Source organism: Centroberyx gerrardi, chromosome 4 (assembly GCF_048128805.1).
Source record: "Centroberyx gerrardi isolate f3 chromosome 4, fCenGer3.hap1.cur.20231027, whole genome shotgun sequence".
NCBI lineage: Eukaryota > Metazoa > Chordata > Actinopteri > Beryciformes > Berycidae > Centroberyx > Centroberyx gerrardi.
This window is the reverse complement of record NC_136000.1, coordinates 6,578,854-6,597,425: the sequence shown is the minus strand read 5'-3', so window position 1 is coordinate 6,597,425 and position 18,572 is coordinate 6,578,854. Positions and strand designations below refer to the sequence as shown.

Here is an 18,572-nt window from a genome sequence, read left to right as displayed (position 1 = left end):
AGTCCACATTAGGGCCACGGACCCAGATTTGCAATTTTGTCTCTGACCAAAATATGAGAATATTTTTATTGTTAGATACGCTTTTGTCCAGAATTCCATCTGTATTGTAGGTAAAGAGATAACAGTGAAACTACGATCAAAATAGTAATTTTTCTACATTCTCTAATTACATTAACTCATTGTAAATGAAATAATGGTGATGCTTAACAATTAAATTTGCTGGGGACCCAATGGAACCCCCTCAAGGACCCCTGGTGGTCCCTGGACCCCACGTTGAGAACCACTGCTTTAGACTACCTTATATTTTGCTCAGAAATGGAGATGTGGGACATTACTGTAACATACAGTATTTTCCCAGCAAACTACTATAGGTCTATGGGAGATGGGGCAACTGGGGCAACTGGGGCAACTGGGGCAACTGGGGCAACCCCCCCCCCCTCCCCCCTCTATCTCTACCGTATATATCTATTTATGTATCTATCTCCCCCCCCACCCTCAGGAGATCACTTCACTTGTTTTGACAAAATGTAGTGACCATGTTTGTCTTGGGGGCTGTGGGCTGATGGGAAGGCGAGTGTCAGAGTGTTTGTTGTGCTGTGACACTGAGGAGAGGGTTTAGTCATCCAGAGGAATGCTGGGAGTTTGGCACACAGACGGCGTCATGAAACATGATGGTTTGGCAGAGCCTCAAGGCAGCATGAGCAGTCAACATGTTAGTTTGAGGTGTGACAGTGTTTGTTTGGGTGTGTGTGTGTGTGTGTGTGTGTGAGTAGGAGTGTGTATGATAGAGAGAGAGAGAGAGAGAGAGAGAGAGAGAGAGAGAGAGAGAGAGACCCCATATATCTACTGCATATCATATTGTAACTAAAAATATTATGTGTGTTTTTGTGAGAACCATAACCCAACACATGCACACACACTCACACACACGCCCACGCACACGCACACACACACATACATGCACATAAACACAATGTAATGTCCGATATGCTCTTTCTGGCTTTTGATGATGTTGAAACTTTATTGATCCCTGTGGGAAAACAATTAAGTAGAATATAAAAAATTGTGGAGTTGTATAATCATATGCAGCTTACAGTTTCAACATGTTAAGTAGACAGTATGGGTGGGAAGTATGGAAATGAGAATGGATTTCAGTTATAGTTGTTGGTCTTGTCTGAATTATTTGCATAATTACATGTTCCCGATTTTGGAACCGTTGTACTTTCTATATTGTATATATATAAAAAATTCCCAGAACTCAAAACACTGGTTAACAAGCAACAACTAAGAAATACCTCATGTTGAACTTAATCGACTCCGCCGTGTTAGCTCACCATGCAGCGGTCCCGGTCCAGAGACAGATCGTCACCATCACCCAAACAGAGTGAGAAACAGTTAATGGCTTTCTGTTTTGGCCGGTGCGCTCAACAGGTGTCTGGAATAACCCTGATGGATGGAAAACGGAAAGCGGCTGCAATGATTATTGATGCCAGAAGCGTAGAAGGAGCGCGAGGCGCCGCGTTTGGAATGCACAACCCGTAATCCACAAAGATGAATCATGGTGCTGTAATCGCACTTATTGCGCCATAGAATGGGTTTTACTTCACTACATGGAATGTAGGGGAATTGGGAGAAGTCTCTCTCTGTGTGTGTGTGTGTGTGTGTGTGTGTGTGTGTGTGTGTATGTTTTCTCCAAAACACAACATCATTATAAAGTATTCATCTGTGTTGCAATTTTAAGACTGAATTAGCCAGAGAGAGTTAGGGAGGAGTGGACTGAAGAGGGATGAGAGGGAAGGAAACAAAAAGGGAGGAAGAGAGAAGAGAATTGATGATAAGGAGGAGGAGAGAGGGGGAAAGGAGAGGAGAGGAGAGGCGATGATATGACAGTAGAAGCGAAGAGAGCGGAGGTGATGAAGAGAGGAGAGGAGAGGAGGGCAGAGGGAGGGGAAAAGGAGAGGAGAGGTGACGAGAGGAGAGAAGAAGGGAAGATAGATGAGCTAGTGGAGAGGAGAGGAAACTAGGGGAGAGGAGAGGCGATGAGGCGAGAGTATGAGGGAAGAGAGAGGAGGTGATAAAGAGAGGAGAGAAGAGGAGTGGACAAGAGAAGAAGGGAGGAGAGGAAAGGAGCGGAGAGGTGCTGAGAGGAGAGAAGAAGGGAAGATAGATGAGCTAGTAAAGAGGAGAGGAGAGGAAACTAGGGGAGAGGAGAGGCGATGAGGCGAGAGTATGAGGAAAGAGAGAGGAGGTGATAAAGAGAGGAGAGAAGAGGAGTGGACAAGAGAGAGGAAGGGAGGAGAGGTGATGAAGAGAAAGGATGAGAAGAGAGGGGAGGAGAGGAAAGGAGCGGAGACGTGCTGAGAGGAGAGAAGAAGGGAAGATAGATGAGTTAGTAAAGAGAGAAGAGGAGAGGAAAGTAGGGGAGAGGTGGCGATAAGAGGGAGGAGAGGAGAGAAGAGGAGAAGGGATGGGAGGAAAAAAGAGGAAAAGAGAGGAGAGGAGAGATGATGAGAGGAGAGGAAAGTAGGGGAGAGGAGGGGAGAAGAAAGGAAAGGAGGTGATGACAAGGGAAGGAGAGGAGAGGAGAGGAGATGAGAGGAGAGGAGAGGAGAGGAGAGGAGAGAAGAGGAGATGAGAGGAGTGGAGAGGAGAGGAGTGGAGAGGAGGAAAGCAGAGGAGGAGAGGAGAGAAGAGGAGTGGAGAGGAGGAGAGGAGAGGAGGAGAGGAGAGACTACAGGGAGAATCTGGACTTGGGAGGAGAGAGACTGATAGAGGAGGTCGTTTGGGGAAAACGAAAAAAAGAAAGGAAGAATGAAAGCATGAAAAAAGAGACAAGAAGAGGAGAATGTTGCCTTTGATACGGGGGTGCTGAGGGGTAATTTCTGTGTGTGTGTGTGTGTGTGTGTGTGTGTGTGTGTGTGTGTCAGAGGGGCCAGTCTGGGGTACAATAGGGGCCTGACAGGACTACAATGGAGACTCTGTTAGTATGCAGGTAGTGTTGGGGCCACCCTGCAATCTCCCTACATGGCCCCAGGGCAAGACCTTACGCACACACACACACACACACACACACACACACACACAAGAACTTCTGAACAAGATGAACTTGAGTGTGTATGTGTGCGTGTTTCCATTGACACAAACAAGAACTCTCACAAACACAAGCACGCACAATAAAGAACTTCCAAACAAGATGAACTTGTGTGGAGGTGTGTGTGTGTGTGTGTGTGTGTGTGTGTGTGCATGCTTGTGTCCATTCACACAAGAAGACTCACACAATCACACACACACACACACACTAGCACAAAATCAAGACCTTCCAAACATGCTGAACCTGAGTGGTATCCATTCACTAAAGCAATAAGACTCACACACTTACAATCACCCAGTTCCACACACACACATACACACGCACACACACACACACACACACACACACACACACACACAGCAAATAGCTCTAGGGTCAGGCCCTGTTCTGCTGCTTGTAGCTGATGTAAATTCCCCAGCGGGCTTCTGTTACCTCTGAGGCTTTTATCATCAGACAGTGGCGCTTCTATAAAGGATGTCAGAGAAGAGATTTAATCATCCGCAGCTTCAGCGGTTAACTGTCAACCTATACATCCCAGCATGCACTGCGGCTTTTACTGTTATCGCAAGAGGACAAAGAGTAAAGCGCACAGACGCAGTGAAAAAATAAAAGGTTTCAAATCTGACATTGAACAAGAAATGCATATATTCCTTTGAAACCCGAGTCATTGAGATTTTGATTGTGAAGTGAGGATGAAGGTGAAATGAGCTCTGTTGTCCAGCATCTGAGGAATAAGCGACAGTTGTTGTGTACTTCAAAGAAGATGTATAACAAACATGAATGCACAGTGTCGGCGTATGCATTCGACTGGCCTTGAAATTAATGGAAAAATGTTGGCGTTATTGTCATTGTGTATTGTGATGTCCTATGAAGCGTATATACACCATGCCAGGCTGAATATCTGTGTATCTTTCTATCTGTTGCATCTGAAAAGAGCCCTGGTGATATTGTGGTTAACAGAATCTAAACAGCGTCTAAACTAGTTCTCCTTCCTGACCAAAACCTGCCCAGAATTTGTAGTCGAACCCAAACCGACCCGAGAGGTAGAGCTGAAACTTCACTAAACCCTGTAACAGATCCTAATATTTAAAAGTCTAAAGTGATTTTATTGTTCTTGGATACTGTTCTGAAAAGCTCACCGATAAACACTGATGACATGTAGAGACAAGACAAAATGTAATAAAGGTACTTTGTTACTGCAAAGCGGGTGGGATGCTTTCCAAAGAGTTTTCAATTCATATTGGCATAACACGTGTGATTTGGTGCACGCTGTAGCTGATTTGTGGGAATAGCTGTCTGAGTTTTTAATTTATAGGAGAGAGCGTGAAGAGTGCTTCTGTTGTGTTTTGGTGAGTGGAAGCATTTGTTGAAGGTGTTTCTGCTCAAATGAAAAGAGGTCCAAGGCACTCTTCAAGCAAAAGAAAAAGATTTAAACCAACTGCAGCGCGTTTCAGTCATGCTGTGGCCTTCATCAAGGAATAGCACACCAAACGTCTTCACGGACCTTCATCACATTTCTTTGTGCTTGCTTGAAGAGTGTCTTGGAACTCTTTTTTTGCTTTTTTTTTTTTATTCATATTAACAGATTTGGTGGATATTTGGTGATATTCAAAGCAACAGTACCAAATGTGCAGAGATTATTAGCATGGCTGGTCCTTTACTGCTCATGATAAATTGCTAATCACAGTATTTTCAGCTATATTTTTTGATAAATATTAAAACCTTTTCTACCCTAAGGTCCCTCATGCGGGATCATCCTTACAGACATGTTTTGCAGCCAAGCTTTGTTCAACGCCGCAGAACTTTATTTTAACTTCTGGTCAAGATCCCAAGGTTTCCAAAGATATCAAATATGTCAGGCTGAATTACACGGAAATGTGTATAAAATGATGCACAAACATCTCGATTTTTTTCTATTTGATGTAGTGGTGCAGCCATAAAAAAATGGCATCTTGGGTTTGAATATTTAATTGAAGTGTTGGAATGAGCAGATACAGAATATGTATATAACGTTGTTGTACAGTATGGAAGAAGTATTTTTTATAACTTTCAAGCTACTTCAGGGGAAATTTAAGGGGACACTCAGGACGCAAGGGGATAAGCGAGAAATTAAACCGTTCAACCCCTGCCGACCCATTCAGGTACATTCTGTCATCAGTGTCAAAATGTAACCGCCCCTCCTCTTCCTCCTTGGTCACGTCCAGGTACCGCGGAGTCGCTGGAGGAGAAGGAGCACCAGCTTTCCACCATGATCGGTCAGCTGATCGGCCTGAGGGAGCAGCTCCTCGCCGCCCACGACGAGCAGAAGAAGATGGCCGCCTCGCAGCTGGAGAAGCAGAGGCAACAGATGGAGCTGGCCAGGCAGCAGCAGGAACAGGTAGGGAGGGACAGAGTGTGTGTGTGAAATAGTTTTGATTGAGAAAGAGAGAAAGAGAGTGTGTGTGTGTGCACTATATATATATATGTGTGTGTGTAGTGGCCTTAGAAATAGCTGTATGTGGTGTGAGAGAGAAAGTGTGTGTTTGCGTGTCTGCACATGTTTATGTGGTAGAAGTTGCGTGTGAGAGAACATGTGCGTGTGTGTGTTTGTTAGTGAAATTGTGCATGCGTGTGTGTGTGTGTGTGTGTGTGTGTGTATAGATAGTAACAGCAGAAGTAGAAGTTTGTCATATGTGAGAAAGAGTGTGTGTGCATGTGTGTGTATATGTGTGTGTGTGATTCTGCATGCGTGTGTATGTAGTAGTAGAAGTTGTGTCATATATCAGAGATAGAGTGTGTGTGTGTGTGTGTGTGTTATAGTCATAATAGAAGTAGCTGTATAAGATGTGTGTGAGAGAAAATGAGAGGAGTGTGTGTGTGGTGTTTTTGGTTTAGCTGTGGGTTTTGGGGGATGGAGGGTTAGGGGGTGTTAAAGATGCTTAAAGTGTGTGTGTGTGTGTGTGTGTGCAGCAGCAGCAATAGTTGCAGAAGCAGTTATTGATGTCGATGTGTGTGTTTAGGTGTCAGAAAGTGAGAGAAAAAAACACCGTGTGTGTGTGAGAGACAGAGAGAGAGAGATTAGGGAGCGAGGAGATTAGGTGTGCTGCTCTTTGTTTTCGCTGTTTGTCGACACATACTGTAGGTCGGCATACGACAGGCTCTGTTTGGACAAGTCCACACCTCCCATCACAACACATTCCACCTTTCACGGCTTCACAAAGGAACAGGGAAGAGCGAGCGAGTGAAAAGAAAGACAGATTCCAATATCAGCCAGTCATTTGGCTGTTGAGACTTGATAGGATAATGCCCTACAGACAAACCCCGAGAAATCTGCCTTTAATGAAATATGACATGTGTGCAAATGGGGCGCCGCCTCCCATTCAGCAGCCTGTAATTACATTTCAGAATAAATATACTAAACGACTCCTCAGAAAACGAGGCAGCTGCTTTGCTTTTCTGGCTCAGTGGGCGGGATCGAGTAGTTCACATGCGGCCCCTTTAAGGAGATTGACCTCGGGCGATTGGCCCGTCCCGGCTGCCCGTCGCCGAAAGAGACTCCGCCCTCCGACTCGCTTATCTTTGATGGAAAATCTCACATCAAAACAACACAGGAAAAAATAACTATGATCACCCTTCCTGTTGATGGGGGAGGGGGGTGGGGGGTTACGGAGGCATGCTGAGCGTAGTAAACATGTCAATCTTAAGGATTCACTGTCAGTTTAGAGATGTGTTCAGGAACCCTCCACGCCGCTCACCGCGTGCGTCGGTTGTATCGTCCGTCATGCGCAGTGGAGGCTCTCGGCCCGGTCTTTGGAGATAGTCATCTCAGGTCAAACACACACCTCCTTCACTGCCACTTCACTTCTGCTTCATCGTGCTGCGTTCAAGATAACTGGGGATTCGGGAGGTTGGTTGTTTCAAAAACGCAGTCAGGATATACAGTGACTACATTCATCCCGCTATCTTGGGAGGCCAGAAACTTCCCCGGATCTGAGTTATCTTGAACGCAGCATGATCACCGCTGCTGTTCTCTCCTGCAGGTTAGGAACTTCCACTGTGTGAGCGCTCTTGAACGTTTCTCGCTCTATTAAAATAGATTGCACACATTCTCTCCTCGTCTTTCTCTTCTCATTCTCTCTGCTTCTCGCCTCGTAACTGTTGGACAGATATTGCAGAAATAATATCCATTACTGTCTGACTGATTGCCATTTCTCATCTGTTCTTTTTCTCTTTCTCTATCCCTCTCTTCTCTGTATGTGTGTGTGTGTGTGTGTGTCCAGATCGCCAGACAACAGCAGCAGCTCCTGCAGCAGCAGCATAAGATCAACATTCTCCAGCAGCAGATCCAGGTTAGTAGGTAGACATGTGTTTATGTGATTGTGTGTGCCCGCAACACACACACACACACACACACACACGCAGGCACAAACAAGTTCAATAACACAACCTTCCCTTCTCGTTCATTCCTTCCATTTTTCTGATGACTCTTCTTGCCCTTTGCAGAATTCCCTCTTTTCAGCCCCATCGCCTCTCCTCCGCTGCGTTCCCCTCTGCAGGGACGGTGTTAATTTCCCGTCCTTCGTCCTCTGTCTGTTTGATCTAAGTGTCCATTTTCCTCACGTCCCATTATTAGTGAGTCATGTATGATTGGAAAGCGCCAATAATATGAGAGATCACGACCTTTTCTTTTATGCTGTGCCTGCTATTGAGAGGTATGACGCACACAGTCACACCGCAGTAGTGTTACATGCATTCATACAAAGACACACACACACACACACACACACACACACACACACACACACAGGAACACACATGCAAAGGGTGACCCAGTAATTGCCCTGGTTATGGTAGGATCATTTGCTGTTGCATTGATCACTCAGCGATCGATATCCCAGCATCCCCTAGGCCTCCTCCTACTCTCTTCTCTCCCGCCGACCATCTATTTATCAACGTGTGTTTCCTCTCTTCACCCCTCTGTCTCCTCTGTCGGTTTCAATCAAATGCTTTATTTTACCTCTCGACATGCACTTACCCCGCTCCGGTTCGCCTCTGCAGTTTCATCACCTTCTCTTTCTATTTACTTATTTTTGCAGCTTCTATAAACTGAGATCATAACAATAAACTGAAAAAAACAATATACATTGGAGAAGAAAAAGGAGAAAATCTACAATATACCTTTTCCCTATAGACGCAAACACATACAGACAAAAAAGAGATAAATTTCTGTTTCACCTTTTTTTATTTATGCCCCTCTCTTTGTTTGTGTTGTTTTCCCTGTTTTCTTTTCCTCCTTCCGTTTCTTATTCCTACGTCTATTTTATCGTCCCACCTGATAGGCTAAGTTTCATGACCCGTGCACTGTATGTATATATATGTAGTCACCAAAGACCGGCCACCAGCCAAATGCTGGTAAATGTGTGTGCTGTGGCTGATAGCCACATGGGAAGGTAGCCAGCCTGTATTTGATCTGTTGATTCAATTCTAAAACTGGTTAGACTGCTGCTGAATTACAAAGGCTTGTAAAACCTTCTGGATCCGCTTGCCACTGCGTTTCACTGCGAGAAACAAGGGAGTCACCTTCATTCTCCAGCCCTTGACAAGCTCCCTTCAGCTGGGTGAGGTGATGAGCCACACAACACCCCCTCCCCCACCCCCACCCCACCTCCATACCTCCCATGCCCCCCATTGGCCCAGAGCCTTGGATCTCCCTGTGCTCCGGAGGCATCGTGTGGTTAACAAGGGCTTGTGTTTTTTTTTTTTTTTTTTACGAGGCCCCACCCTTGGATCTTAATAAAGCTCGGATCGGACTTCATTAGGCCCCCGGCCCCCGGGGGAGAGCGAGGCTGTAAAAAACCAGCTCCTGCTTGGATCCTCGCCTTGGATTCCACGCTGTGAAGCATGGATACTGTGTCATGTTTGGTTTTGAGGATGAAGGGATATGCAGTAAGTGGCTGTTCAGAGTAGTAGCATGGTAGCTTATCATGTGGAGCTTCAGTAGCATCTGCTGTAAATTCAGTTCCAACCTATTCTAGCTCTTGTTTCACACACGTTAAAATAATTAATTGAAATTAGAAGAATTAATCATAATTACTTGAATCTTCCAGTCCAATAAATGTAAAGAAATTAGCAGAGACAGTTTCACAGCACATAATGACACGGATGGCACAATACAACAATGATACAATAATACAGCCAGTGAATACAGGTCTAGCTTTGCTTTTTTCTCACAAAGCAGGGTCTTTGTAATCTACGCTTTATATATATTTCTAAGGGAACGCAAAGCAACTGCATCTCTTTGATAACAATAAAAGGGAATAAAGAGACACTGAGAAGTTGTTTTTTTCATGTATAGAATAAAAGTATTACATGCGACAAAGTTGTGTGTGTGCGGCAACTTCTTGTTATTCAAGTTCTTTGCAAAACAATAGCATTTCTTGGCCAACAACCCAGCTCAGTAACGAGCATATGGTCTATCTACTGTACAGAGGTTCAGCATTATTATGGCTAAGCTCCAGGGCTTAGTCACTAGGGTATGGGCTGTTTACGCTGTGTCGGATGTGTGTTGGCCTTAAACACACAGGCAGCGCCGCACCGGTCTGTTTCCACTTATCAAATCCAGACCTGCTCTCCTCTCAGGCCAATACTCTGAGGAGCTGACCAAATGCTACCGTTTCAGTTGAAAAGAATAGGCCTAAGTGTGGTAAAACCACTTCTTAGAAGCGGCAGTTGTTGTCCATATCTTAATCTCAAACTGAATATTCTCCAGGCAATAAAAAAACAAAACAAAAAACAAACCCAAAACGTTGTAGCAGGAAAGTTGAGTATTTGCGAGTTTTCACTGGTTTCAGCGTACACAAGTCAGTCAGATTGTAGACTGTTTCGTGGTGTTTTGCATCATCAGGACACATAAAATTAACCAACCCTCAGTGATTAATTAGCCTTATTTTTATGACTTTTGAGCGTTCCACCGATTTGAGTAAAATTGGCATTGATCGGTGGGAAACCAGAGTCTCATCTATGTCTGATTTACGAACGGAGACGATGAAAAACCCAGCTGGGAGTTGTTTTCAGCCCTTTTCTCCCCTTCTTCCACTCGTCTTTCCTTCCTTTCTCTCCTCTCTGTCCGTGGATGGTGTCAGTGTGTTTGTCAGTGAGCGCGGTGCGGTGTTGCGAGGGAGAGCCTAGTTCAAAGTGACCCAAGTTTCCTGTCATGTGGTTTTAAATGGTGTGGAGAGCCAGCGGGGGACGCACACGGGTTAAAGGAATGCTTCCGAAGGCCCCATTCTGATAGATATGGTTACACACACACACACACACACACACACACACACACACATTGTCGCTGTCCAGTGAAAACCGTGTATCTCCAAAATGTCAACTGTTCAGAAACTTGAGAAAAACAACCTTGATTTTAGCTTGACCACCATGATTTTTGAGTTTTTCCAATGGGTTATGAAACAATTTCATAAAACCAAGAATTGTAGAATTTCCTAACTCATAGTGGAGCATGTAATCCTTCAACTGAAGTTAAAAAACAAAAATCACCAAGATTGGAGTTACAAGGTTTTCATAAGACAACAGTGATATGCAGAAACATTGATATAAATACATTTACCTGCATATACATGTATGGAAGCACACACACAGATGTACATGCACATACTACTACTATATATACTACTACTATACTATATGCAAAAACAATAGTGTAGACAACTGACATTAACACATGTGCATGCACACATATAGGACAATTCATAAACCTGGACACAAGAAAATTGACACACTCTCACAAAAAAGCACATATGCACACACACACACACACACACACACACACACACAACGTGCATGCACCGACGCCTACACACACAAAGGTGTACATGCACAAAAGGTAGGATTGAGGCCGACATGCCGGTACATACATCATTACACACACACAGGCCGATTCTCTCTCTCTCTCGCTCTCTCTCTCTCTCTCACACACACACACACACACACACACACGCTCACACACACACTCCCTGACACACAGAGCGATGGTGGGCCTTTTGTGAGCCGTAGGCAGAGCGGCCCGGCCCAGCCTGGTGGCTGACAGGCATGTGTCTTTGTTAAGTCAGTCCCTATAATGGCTCTCATATGTGGCCCATTTCCTCCGGGCCCACAAAGGCACAGGCCCCAACCGCACCGCCCGGGCCCTAGCTAACGGGCTAATTAATGACTGCAAAGCCGCACTCCTCCTCCTCCCTCTCTCTGTTCTTCATTTATAACTCCTCTTTCTCCTCCTCCTCCTCCCCTCCTCTTCGCCCTTTGAGTTCTTGTCTCTGGAGTGTTGTTTTCGTATTGTTTTGGCTTTTCTATTTTATCCCTTCTATTTTCTTTTCCTCTGCGGATGACAAAGTTGAGCGCCCGTTCTGTAATTGCAGCACAGTGGCCCCTGTTGAAACACTGCTGCCCCACTCTCAGCTTTGTTTACATTGTGATTTATTGAGATATTCCTTTGACCCACATTTATTACCTCAGCTTTTGATAGAGCGACTGACAGTATGCGCTGGTAATAGGCAAGTAAAATGCATATTTATGAGTTATGATGGATCCAAAAATACTTAATTCCATCTACAAGTCAAACTCTTCAAGATATACCCAGAATTCAGCTGGTCAAACAAATCCCAGAAAGTTTCTTTAATTTGTTGTCCTGCCTCTGTCGTGGTCTGCCCTGTCTATTTCTCTCCTTCGTTGTCTTGTCCTCCTCTCTCCTGTTCTTTCTTCTCACGTCTGCAGTCCCTCTATCTTTGACTCGACGTTGTTACTCCTCAGCGGTAACAACTGAATCAAAGCTGGAAGCTTTTCTCCCGTCGATAAAAGTCAGAAGCGCTGACGTTAGGTGAGGTCCCGAGCGGTCGGGGGCTGCTGAAGCTGTGTTAAGACACACGTGCGCAAACACACAATAATACACACACACACACACACACGCGCCCACTCACACACATGCATAAGAACTAATGGAGCAGGCAAATGGCTGTTAGATGGACAGGCAGATCCTATGTCAGCACATATAGCTCCAGACACAATGACTCGGAAAGCCATGGAAGGCCCATAACGTCGATTGGACTCACCAGCTATGGAGAATGGCTAACACTTGACTTTACAATGGGCTAATTCCAGTGTATTAACCTGTGTGTTAACCTATGGTAAAACACTGTAAGTATACAGTAACACTGTGTACTTGAATTAAAATCTCCCTTACACCTAGTGTGCTTACACAGTGAAAGAACTAACTGAGCAAACTGTAACTGTACCTATATTGTGTTGTTACATTATGTAAGTACCTATGCATTATGGAGTCACTTCATAATACATAAGGCACTATACATTAAGTAGTAATACAGTGCTGTCTATTTGCAGGGGTTTTTCATGGGTTTATACACTGCAGTAAGCCCATTGTGAAGTGAAAAGTTGAGAACGTTCTTCACAGGAACACAAGAACAAAGATAACGGTGTAGACTGTTTGTTCTTTTAAGACGATTTTTTTTAAATCATTTTATTCATCATTTGATCGCTGATAGTGAATAGAGACAGGAAAGATGGGAAGAAGAAGATGGCACGACATGCGACAAATGTCCTGGGCCGGAATCATCCCAATTACATAGAACGCGCCTTAGCCAACCGAGTCGCTCCCTCTGGCTTCGGCGTAGCAGCATCATGGCTTCCGGTCTCTTCTAGCTACTAAATGTGACAAACTATGTTTCTGTGTAGCGTTCAGGTGATGCTTATTGTCTTTGTCCCCTTTCCAACCAATTCTTCAACTCTTTTCTTTGTCTGCTCAGCCATGGCGCTAACTACTACTCTTCTTCTATTCATTCCAAACAAAACACATCACTTCATGTGCACCAGCGGATTTTTCATATGAAAGACCTACCAGACAATATCAATTGACAATAGATAGCAAAATGGATATGCATTTGTATGGAAATGTTACTTCAAGTGAATTAGTGTGCAAAATCAAGGGATATGCGTGCATACTTACAAATGCATGTGTGTGCAGACAATAGCATTGCGGATAGTTTTTCTCCCTATATGTCTACGTGTATCTGTCTCTTCTTTCTTTCTTTCTTTCTCACACACTTTATCTGTCTCTCTCTCTCTCTGTCACACACACACACACACTCTCTTTCTCCTCTTGCGCGCTCAAACACATGGACACACCTCATACGTACTCGTTACCCCCTAACCCCACCGCCCGTACACAAGAGGACCATTAATAGCATGTGTGTGTCTGCGTGTATACTCGTGTGTGTGTGTGTGTGTGTGTGTATGCCTAGGTGTGTATGTCAATGTGTCTGGTGGGCAGTTAGAGGAAGGGGGCCCTGTGTTTTTTTAGGGGCCAAGCAGAGCGGAGCCCCCCCCCCCCCCCCCCCCCCACCCACCCACCTTCCCCAGTCCATTCATCCAGCGCCCCCCCCTCCCCTCGGTAAAAGGAGATCTTTGTGTGTTTGCGCTGGTGAAGCAGCCCCAGTCAGTCCCAGCGTTCCCAGAGGAATACAATGAATGGGAGCATTTTGTCCCACTCTCTATAACCTACACTCCCCCCCCCCCCCCTCTCCCCCCTCCCCCCTTCTCTCTTCTTCTTCTTTTTTTTTTTTTTTTTTTTAGCTGTACGGACACACAGACTCGTTTTTCTTCTCTCTCCATTCTTACCGTGTCTTTTCTCTGTGTCACAAGACGTCGGACCGCTTGTCTCTGTCTGTTTGTGTGTGTGTGTGTGTGTGTGTGTGTGTGTGTGTATGGGCACGCCAGCGACATACTCTGTACTTGCAGCGTGTGTCTGTATGCGTCTGTGCACAGGCATGCCTATGATTTACGATCATGTGTATATGGGTGTGCGGTTATTACTGCTTGCTTGCATGTGTGTGTCTGTGTGTGTGTGTGTGTGTGTGTGTGTGTAGGTGTGTGTGTGTGTGGGCCCTTCCAAGTGTCTGGCTCTTAGGAGTGTAACCAGCGTTATCGGAAAAGCTGGTCGGGTGATGAACACATGTAATTGCACGTGTACCGAACAATGCTGATTGTGAATAATGTGGTTGTCTGATGCTTGTTGGAGCAGACACACACACACACACACACACACACACGCACACGATGACGTTCATTTCCCTAACCTTAACCCCCTACACTACATGCCAAACCGTAACCATAAATTAAACCTAATCCTACTTCTAATCTCAGCCTTAAACCCAAGTCCCGATATGAACTAACCCTGAATTTAACCTTAATCCTTTCCCTAATCTAAATCTAATCCGAATTCTAATCTTAACCCTAAACTAACCCCTTGTAGTGGTGAGTGAGGACCGGCCAAAATTACTTCATTTGACAAAAATATTCTCCCTCTGAAGATCTAAACCTCAAACCGGTTCTCGCAAGAACAAGAACACACACACACAACACACCAATTAGGGATGGTCTTGTTTCTCTCTCTCTCTCTCTCTCTCTCTCTCTCTCTCTCTCTCTCTCTCCCTCTTTAGCCATGCTCTTTGAGCTTTCCTCCCACCCCAAACCCAAGATCACCCCCTCCTCCTCCTCCTCCCCCCGGAGGGTGGTCAGCTTATTCAACTAATTCAACAGCACTGGCAATAATTCCTCCCTCACATTTCAGTCCAGTACAAATACAGAGAAATAACTGCACAACATGCTGATCGGGTAAATTTACGCACTAATGATGAACTGTCCCAGGAGGGTAAGGAGAGGGGGAGAGGGGGAGGGGGGGGAGGGGGGGTGGGGGGTGAAGTGGTAGTAAAGGAGATGAATGGAGGTAGATGGTGTAGACGGCGGTAAGGACAGAGATGGAGATGGAGAGAGAAAGAGGAGGGGAGAGGTGTGTAAGGAGGAGTGTTGACAAGCATGCATCTCAAAGAGAGAGAGAGAAAATGGGAAATAGAGAAGAAGAAGAAGAGAGGAAGAGGAAAAGAGGGGAGCGACAATAGGAAAAAGTCAAAGAGAGGAAGTGAAATGAGAGAAAAAAAGAAATAGGAGGGAGAAAAAATAAGAAGGGTGGAGGAAATACGAAGAAAGAGAAACAGCCAGAGAAAGAGAGACAGGGCCGATGTTAACCCTGAGAGAGAAATGGATAATAAAGTGAAAGAGAGAAATAAAGAGATAACTGGAAAAACAAAAGGATAGAAAGAGAGATTGGGAAGGAGGGAGAGAGGGAGAGACAAGAGAGGAAAGAGGGCAGAGTGGCAAAAATAGAAAAAAATAAGACCTGAAATAAGAATAAGAAGTAATGAGGAGAGAAAGAGAGACAAAACATGTAAGAAAAGAGAGGGGAGGATGAAAGGAAGAGAGTCAATAAGCATTCATCCCAAAGAAAGAAATGCAGTTAACTGGACAATGGAGAGAGAAAAAGAGAAAGGAAAAGAGAGAGGAGAGAAAAGGGGGGGAAATAGCGAGCTGTAAGGAAAATAGAATAAGCAGAAGAAAAGAGAATGAGAGAAAAGGGTAAGAGAGAGAAAGAGAAAGAGGTAAGGGAGGGAAAGATAGAAAGCAGCTAAGTTTCCATCCATGCTTTTTTTTTGCAAATTATGACGTGTCAAATTAGAAAAGCTGAATGGAAGCTGAATGGAAGTTGAAAAGTTTTTTTTTCAATAACAAAATTACGCAATAAATTGCAATGGAAATGCATTTGTTGAATAAAAAAATGACACCACCACCTCCTGTCATACCTGCTGTCTCACCTGTTTTAAAGGCATACATTAGAACCAATTGTGCATTTCTTTGTTTTTGTCTTTTAATGAAAGGATGAAATATGGCCAAAATTACCAAATAGTACTAATCAATTCATGAAAGACTCAAATGTTTCTCATGAAAGCGTGATGTCGAGGAAATCTATTCATTTGCTTCAATCCAACACAGCCAATTCGCATTTTTATATTTTTGCGACATTGCAAAAGTTTGCGTAAAAAATTAGCTGGACGGTTGGATAGAAACGCCGATAGAAACGAGGAGAAAGCGGAACGACCCGGAGAAAGCGAGAAAGATAGACGGACAGAGAGGAAGGCAAGGAAAAGGAGGAGACATCATGGGGGAAAGAGGAGAGAGGAATGATGAAAAAGACAGAAAAAATTAAAGAAGAGAGCGAAAAAAGCGGCAGATAAAGAGAGCGAGACGGTCCGGCGGTTCAACTAGACCCTAGCCCCCAGCCCTAATAGGTTCCCGCAGGCTCATCTTTGATTGGCTCACTCCAGCGGTCTGAGAGGCTTTCAAGCCACATGAAAGACGGCTGTTAGCCTTCTGTTGTGCTGAAGGCATCTTGTTTTACTGCTTCACACTTCTCTCTCAAGAACGAATATCTTTATTTGTTATTGTGTCTCTCCCTCTCTCCAACCCCACTGATCACGTAATAATGTATGTGTGTGTGTGTGTGTGTTTTGTTCTGTGTGTGTGTGTGTATGTGCTCCCTGATCTCTCGCGAGGATAGACTGTGTGTGTGAGTGTGTGTGTGTGCACGTATTTTGCACAGTATTTCTGAGCCTTGACCATTCTTTCTTTCTTTCTTTCTTTTCTTTCTTTCTTTTTCATTTTTTTGTTCCCCTCACTCTTTTTCTCTCTTCCTTTCCTCTCTCCTTCCTTTCTTCCTTCCCTCCTTCCTTCCTTTCTTATTCCTTGTGCATTACTGGGGGTGGGGTGGGGGGGGGGGTTTAAATATTTTTTTCTCTTTTTTTTGTGGGATGTTCATCATTGAAAGACCTCAACCACTTTTCTCTCTCTCTCTCTCTCCCCCTCTCTCCTCTCTCTCTCCTCTCTCTCTCTCTCTCTCTCCTCTCTCCTCTCCCGCTCTCTCTCTCTCTCTCTCTCTCCTATCCATGTCCTCTCTCCTCTCTCTCCTCTCTCTCTCTCTCTCTCTCTATCCATGTCTCTCTCTCTCTCTCTCCCTCTCTCTCTCTCTCTCTCTCTATCGCTCTCTCTCTACTCTCTCTCTCTCTCGCTCTCCTCTCTTACTCTCTCTCTCTCTCTCTCTCTCTCCCTCTCTCCTCTCTCTCTCTCTCTCTCCCTCTCTCTCCTCGCTCTCTCTCTCCCTCTCTCTCCCTCTCTCTCTCTCTCCATGTCTCTCTCTCTCTCTCTCTCTCTCTCTCTATCCATGTCTCTCTCTCTCTCTATCCATGTCTCTCCTCTCTCTCTCTCTCTCAGGTCCAGGGTCACATGCCTCCTCTGATGATCCCAGTGTTTCCTCACGACCAGCGCTCTCTGGCTGCTGCCGCCCGCTGCTCAGCAGGGCTTCCTCTTCCCACCAGGCTGTCCTACAAGCCAGGTACACACACACACACACACACACACACACACACACACACACACACACACTGAATAACTGTCAGGTGATTTTTAAGCAAATATATTTTTTCTGGATAAACAGTCGCCCCCCTCAACCAAAACTTTCATGAGTCTGACAGTTCTTGTCAACTCCGCCTCTGAAAAGAAACAGCGTGTCACACACACACACACATACACACACACATACACACACAACACACACACACACACACACACACACTGGGATCCCAGTCTATGTTAATGAGGTGTGTCAAGGTGAGGAATGTTCTGGAAATGAGCGGGAGAGATTTACAGCCGTCCTGCTTGTTCACGTCCAGGAACAATAGATTGGACACAGCAAGAACTGGAATGTCTCTCTTTATGGCGTGCTGAAAGCATGTCAGTTGCACAACACATCTGCAACATGGAATTTCACACTTCTCACACACACACACACACACACACACACACACACACACACACACACACACACACACACACACTCTCAAGCTTGATCTTGTGTTATGCGCCGACCCGACAACAACCACAAGGATGATGCACTAACAGACACTTCAACACACTCTCATGCACTCACACAGACACACACACACACATCCACACTTCATCACGCAGATATACACCGACACAAACACACACACACACACACAACACACACACACACAGACAGACACACAAATGCATACAGACACAAATGAACAATATACTTGCACATACACCACACACCATACTCGGACTCACTCAGCAGACACAAACAAACGCACATACCGACCACAATCCAGGACACACAACACAAACACACACACACACACACACACACCACACCACTCAAACAGACACAAATGAACATATAGTTGCACATACACACACATCCATACTCGGACTCAGAGAGAACGCACACAGAAACAAAACAAACATCTACGCTTACCCCCACTCACAGAGATACACACCACCACAATCACACCACCACACACCACACACACACACACACCCACACATCAAGTACACAGTGTTGCAGGCTCCTATGCACCACCTGCTCTCTCCTCTCTCCTCGTCCTTCTCACATTCCTGTCGTTCATGCCATTCCTCCAGTGCGAGCTAGACGCCACACGCTTGCACAGACCCATCAACCTCGTACCCAACAATCCCTATTTATTCCCACTCTGTATGCATTCGCTCCTAC

The 18,572-nt window shown here is 45.0% G+C and overlaps 1 protein-coding gene across 1 annotated transcript in view; it reads left to right on the top strand.

Annotated features, from left to right (window-relative positions):
- LOC139930166 (transcription factor SOX-6-like) overlaps positions 1 to 18,572 on the top strand; it is a 112,597-nt gene that overhangs the window by 64,207 nt on the left and 29,818 nt on the right. The window contains exons 6-8 of the mRNA XM_078282951.1: positions 5,296 to 5,468; positions 7,351 to 7,419; positions 17,252 to 17,372. Coding sequence (XP_078139077.1) covers positions 5,296 to 5,468; positions 7,351 to 7,419; positions 17,252 to 17,372 — 363 coding nt within the window. The remainder of the gene's footprint in view (positions 1 to 5,295; positions 5,469 to 7,350; positions 7,420 to 17,251; positions 17,373 to 18,572) is intronic.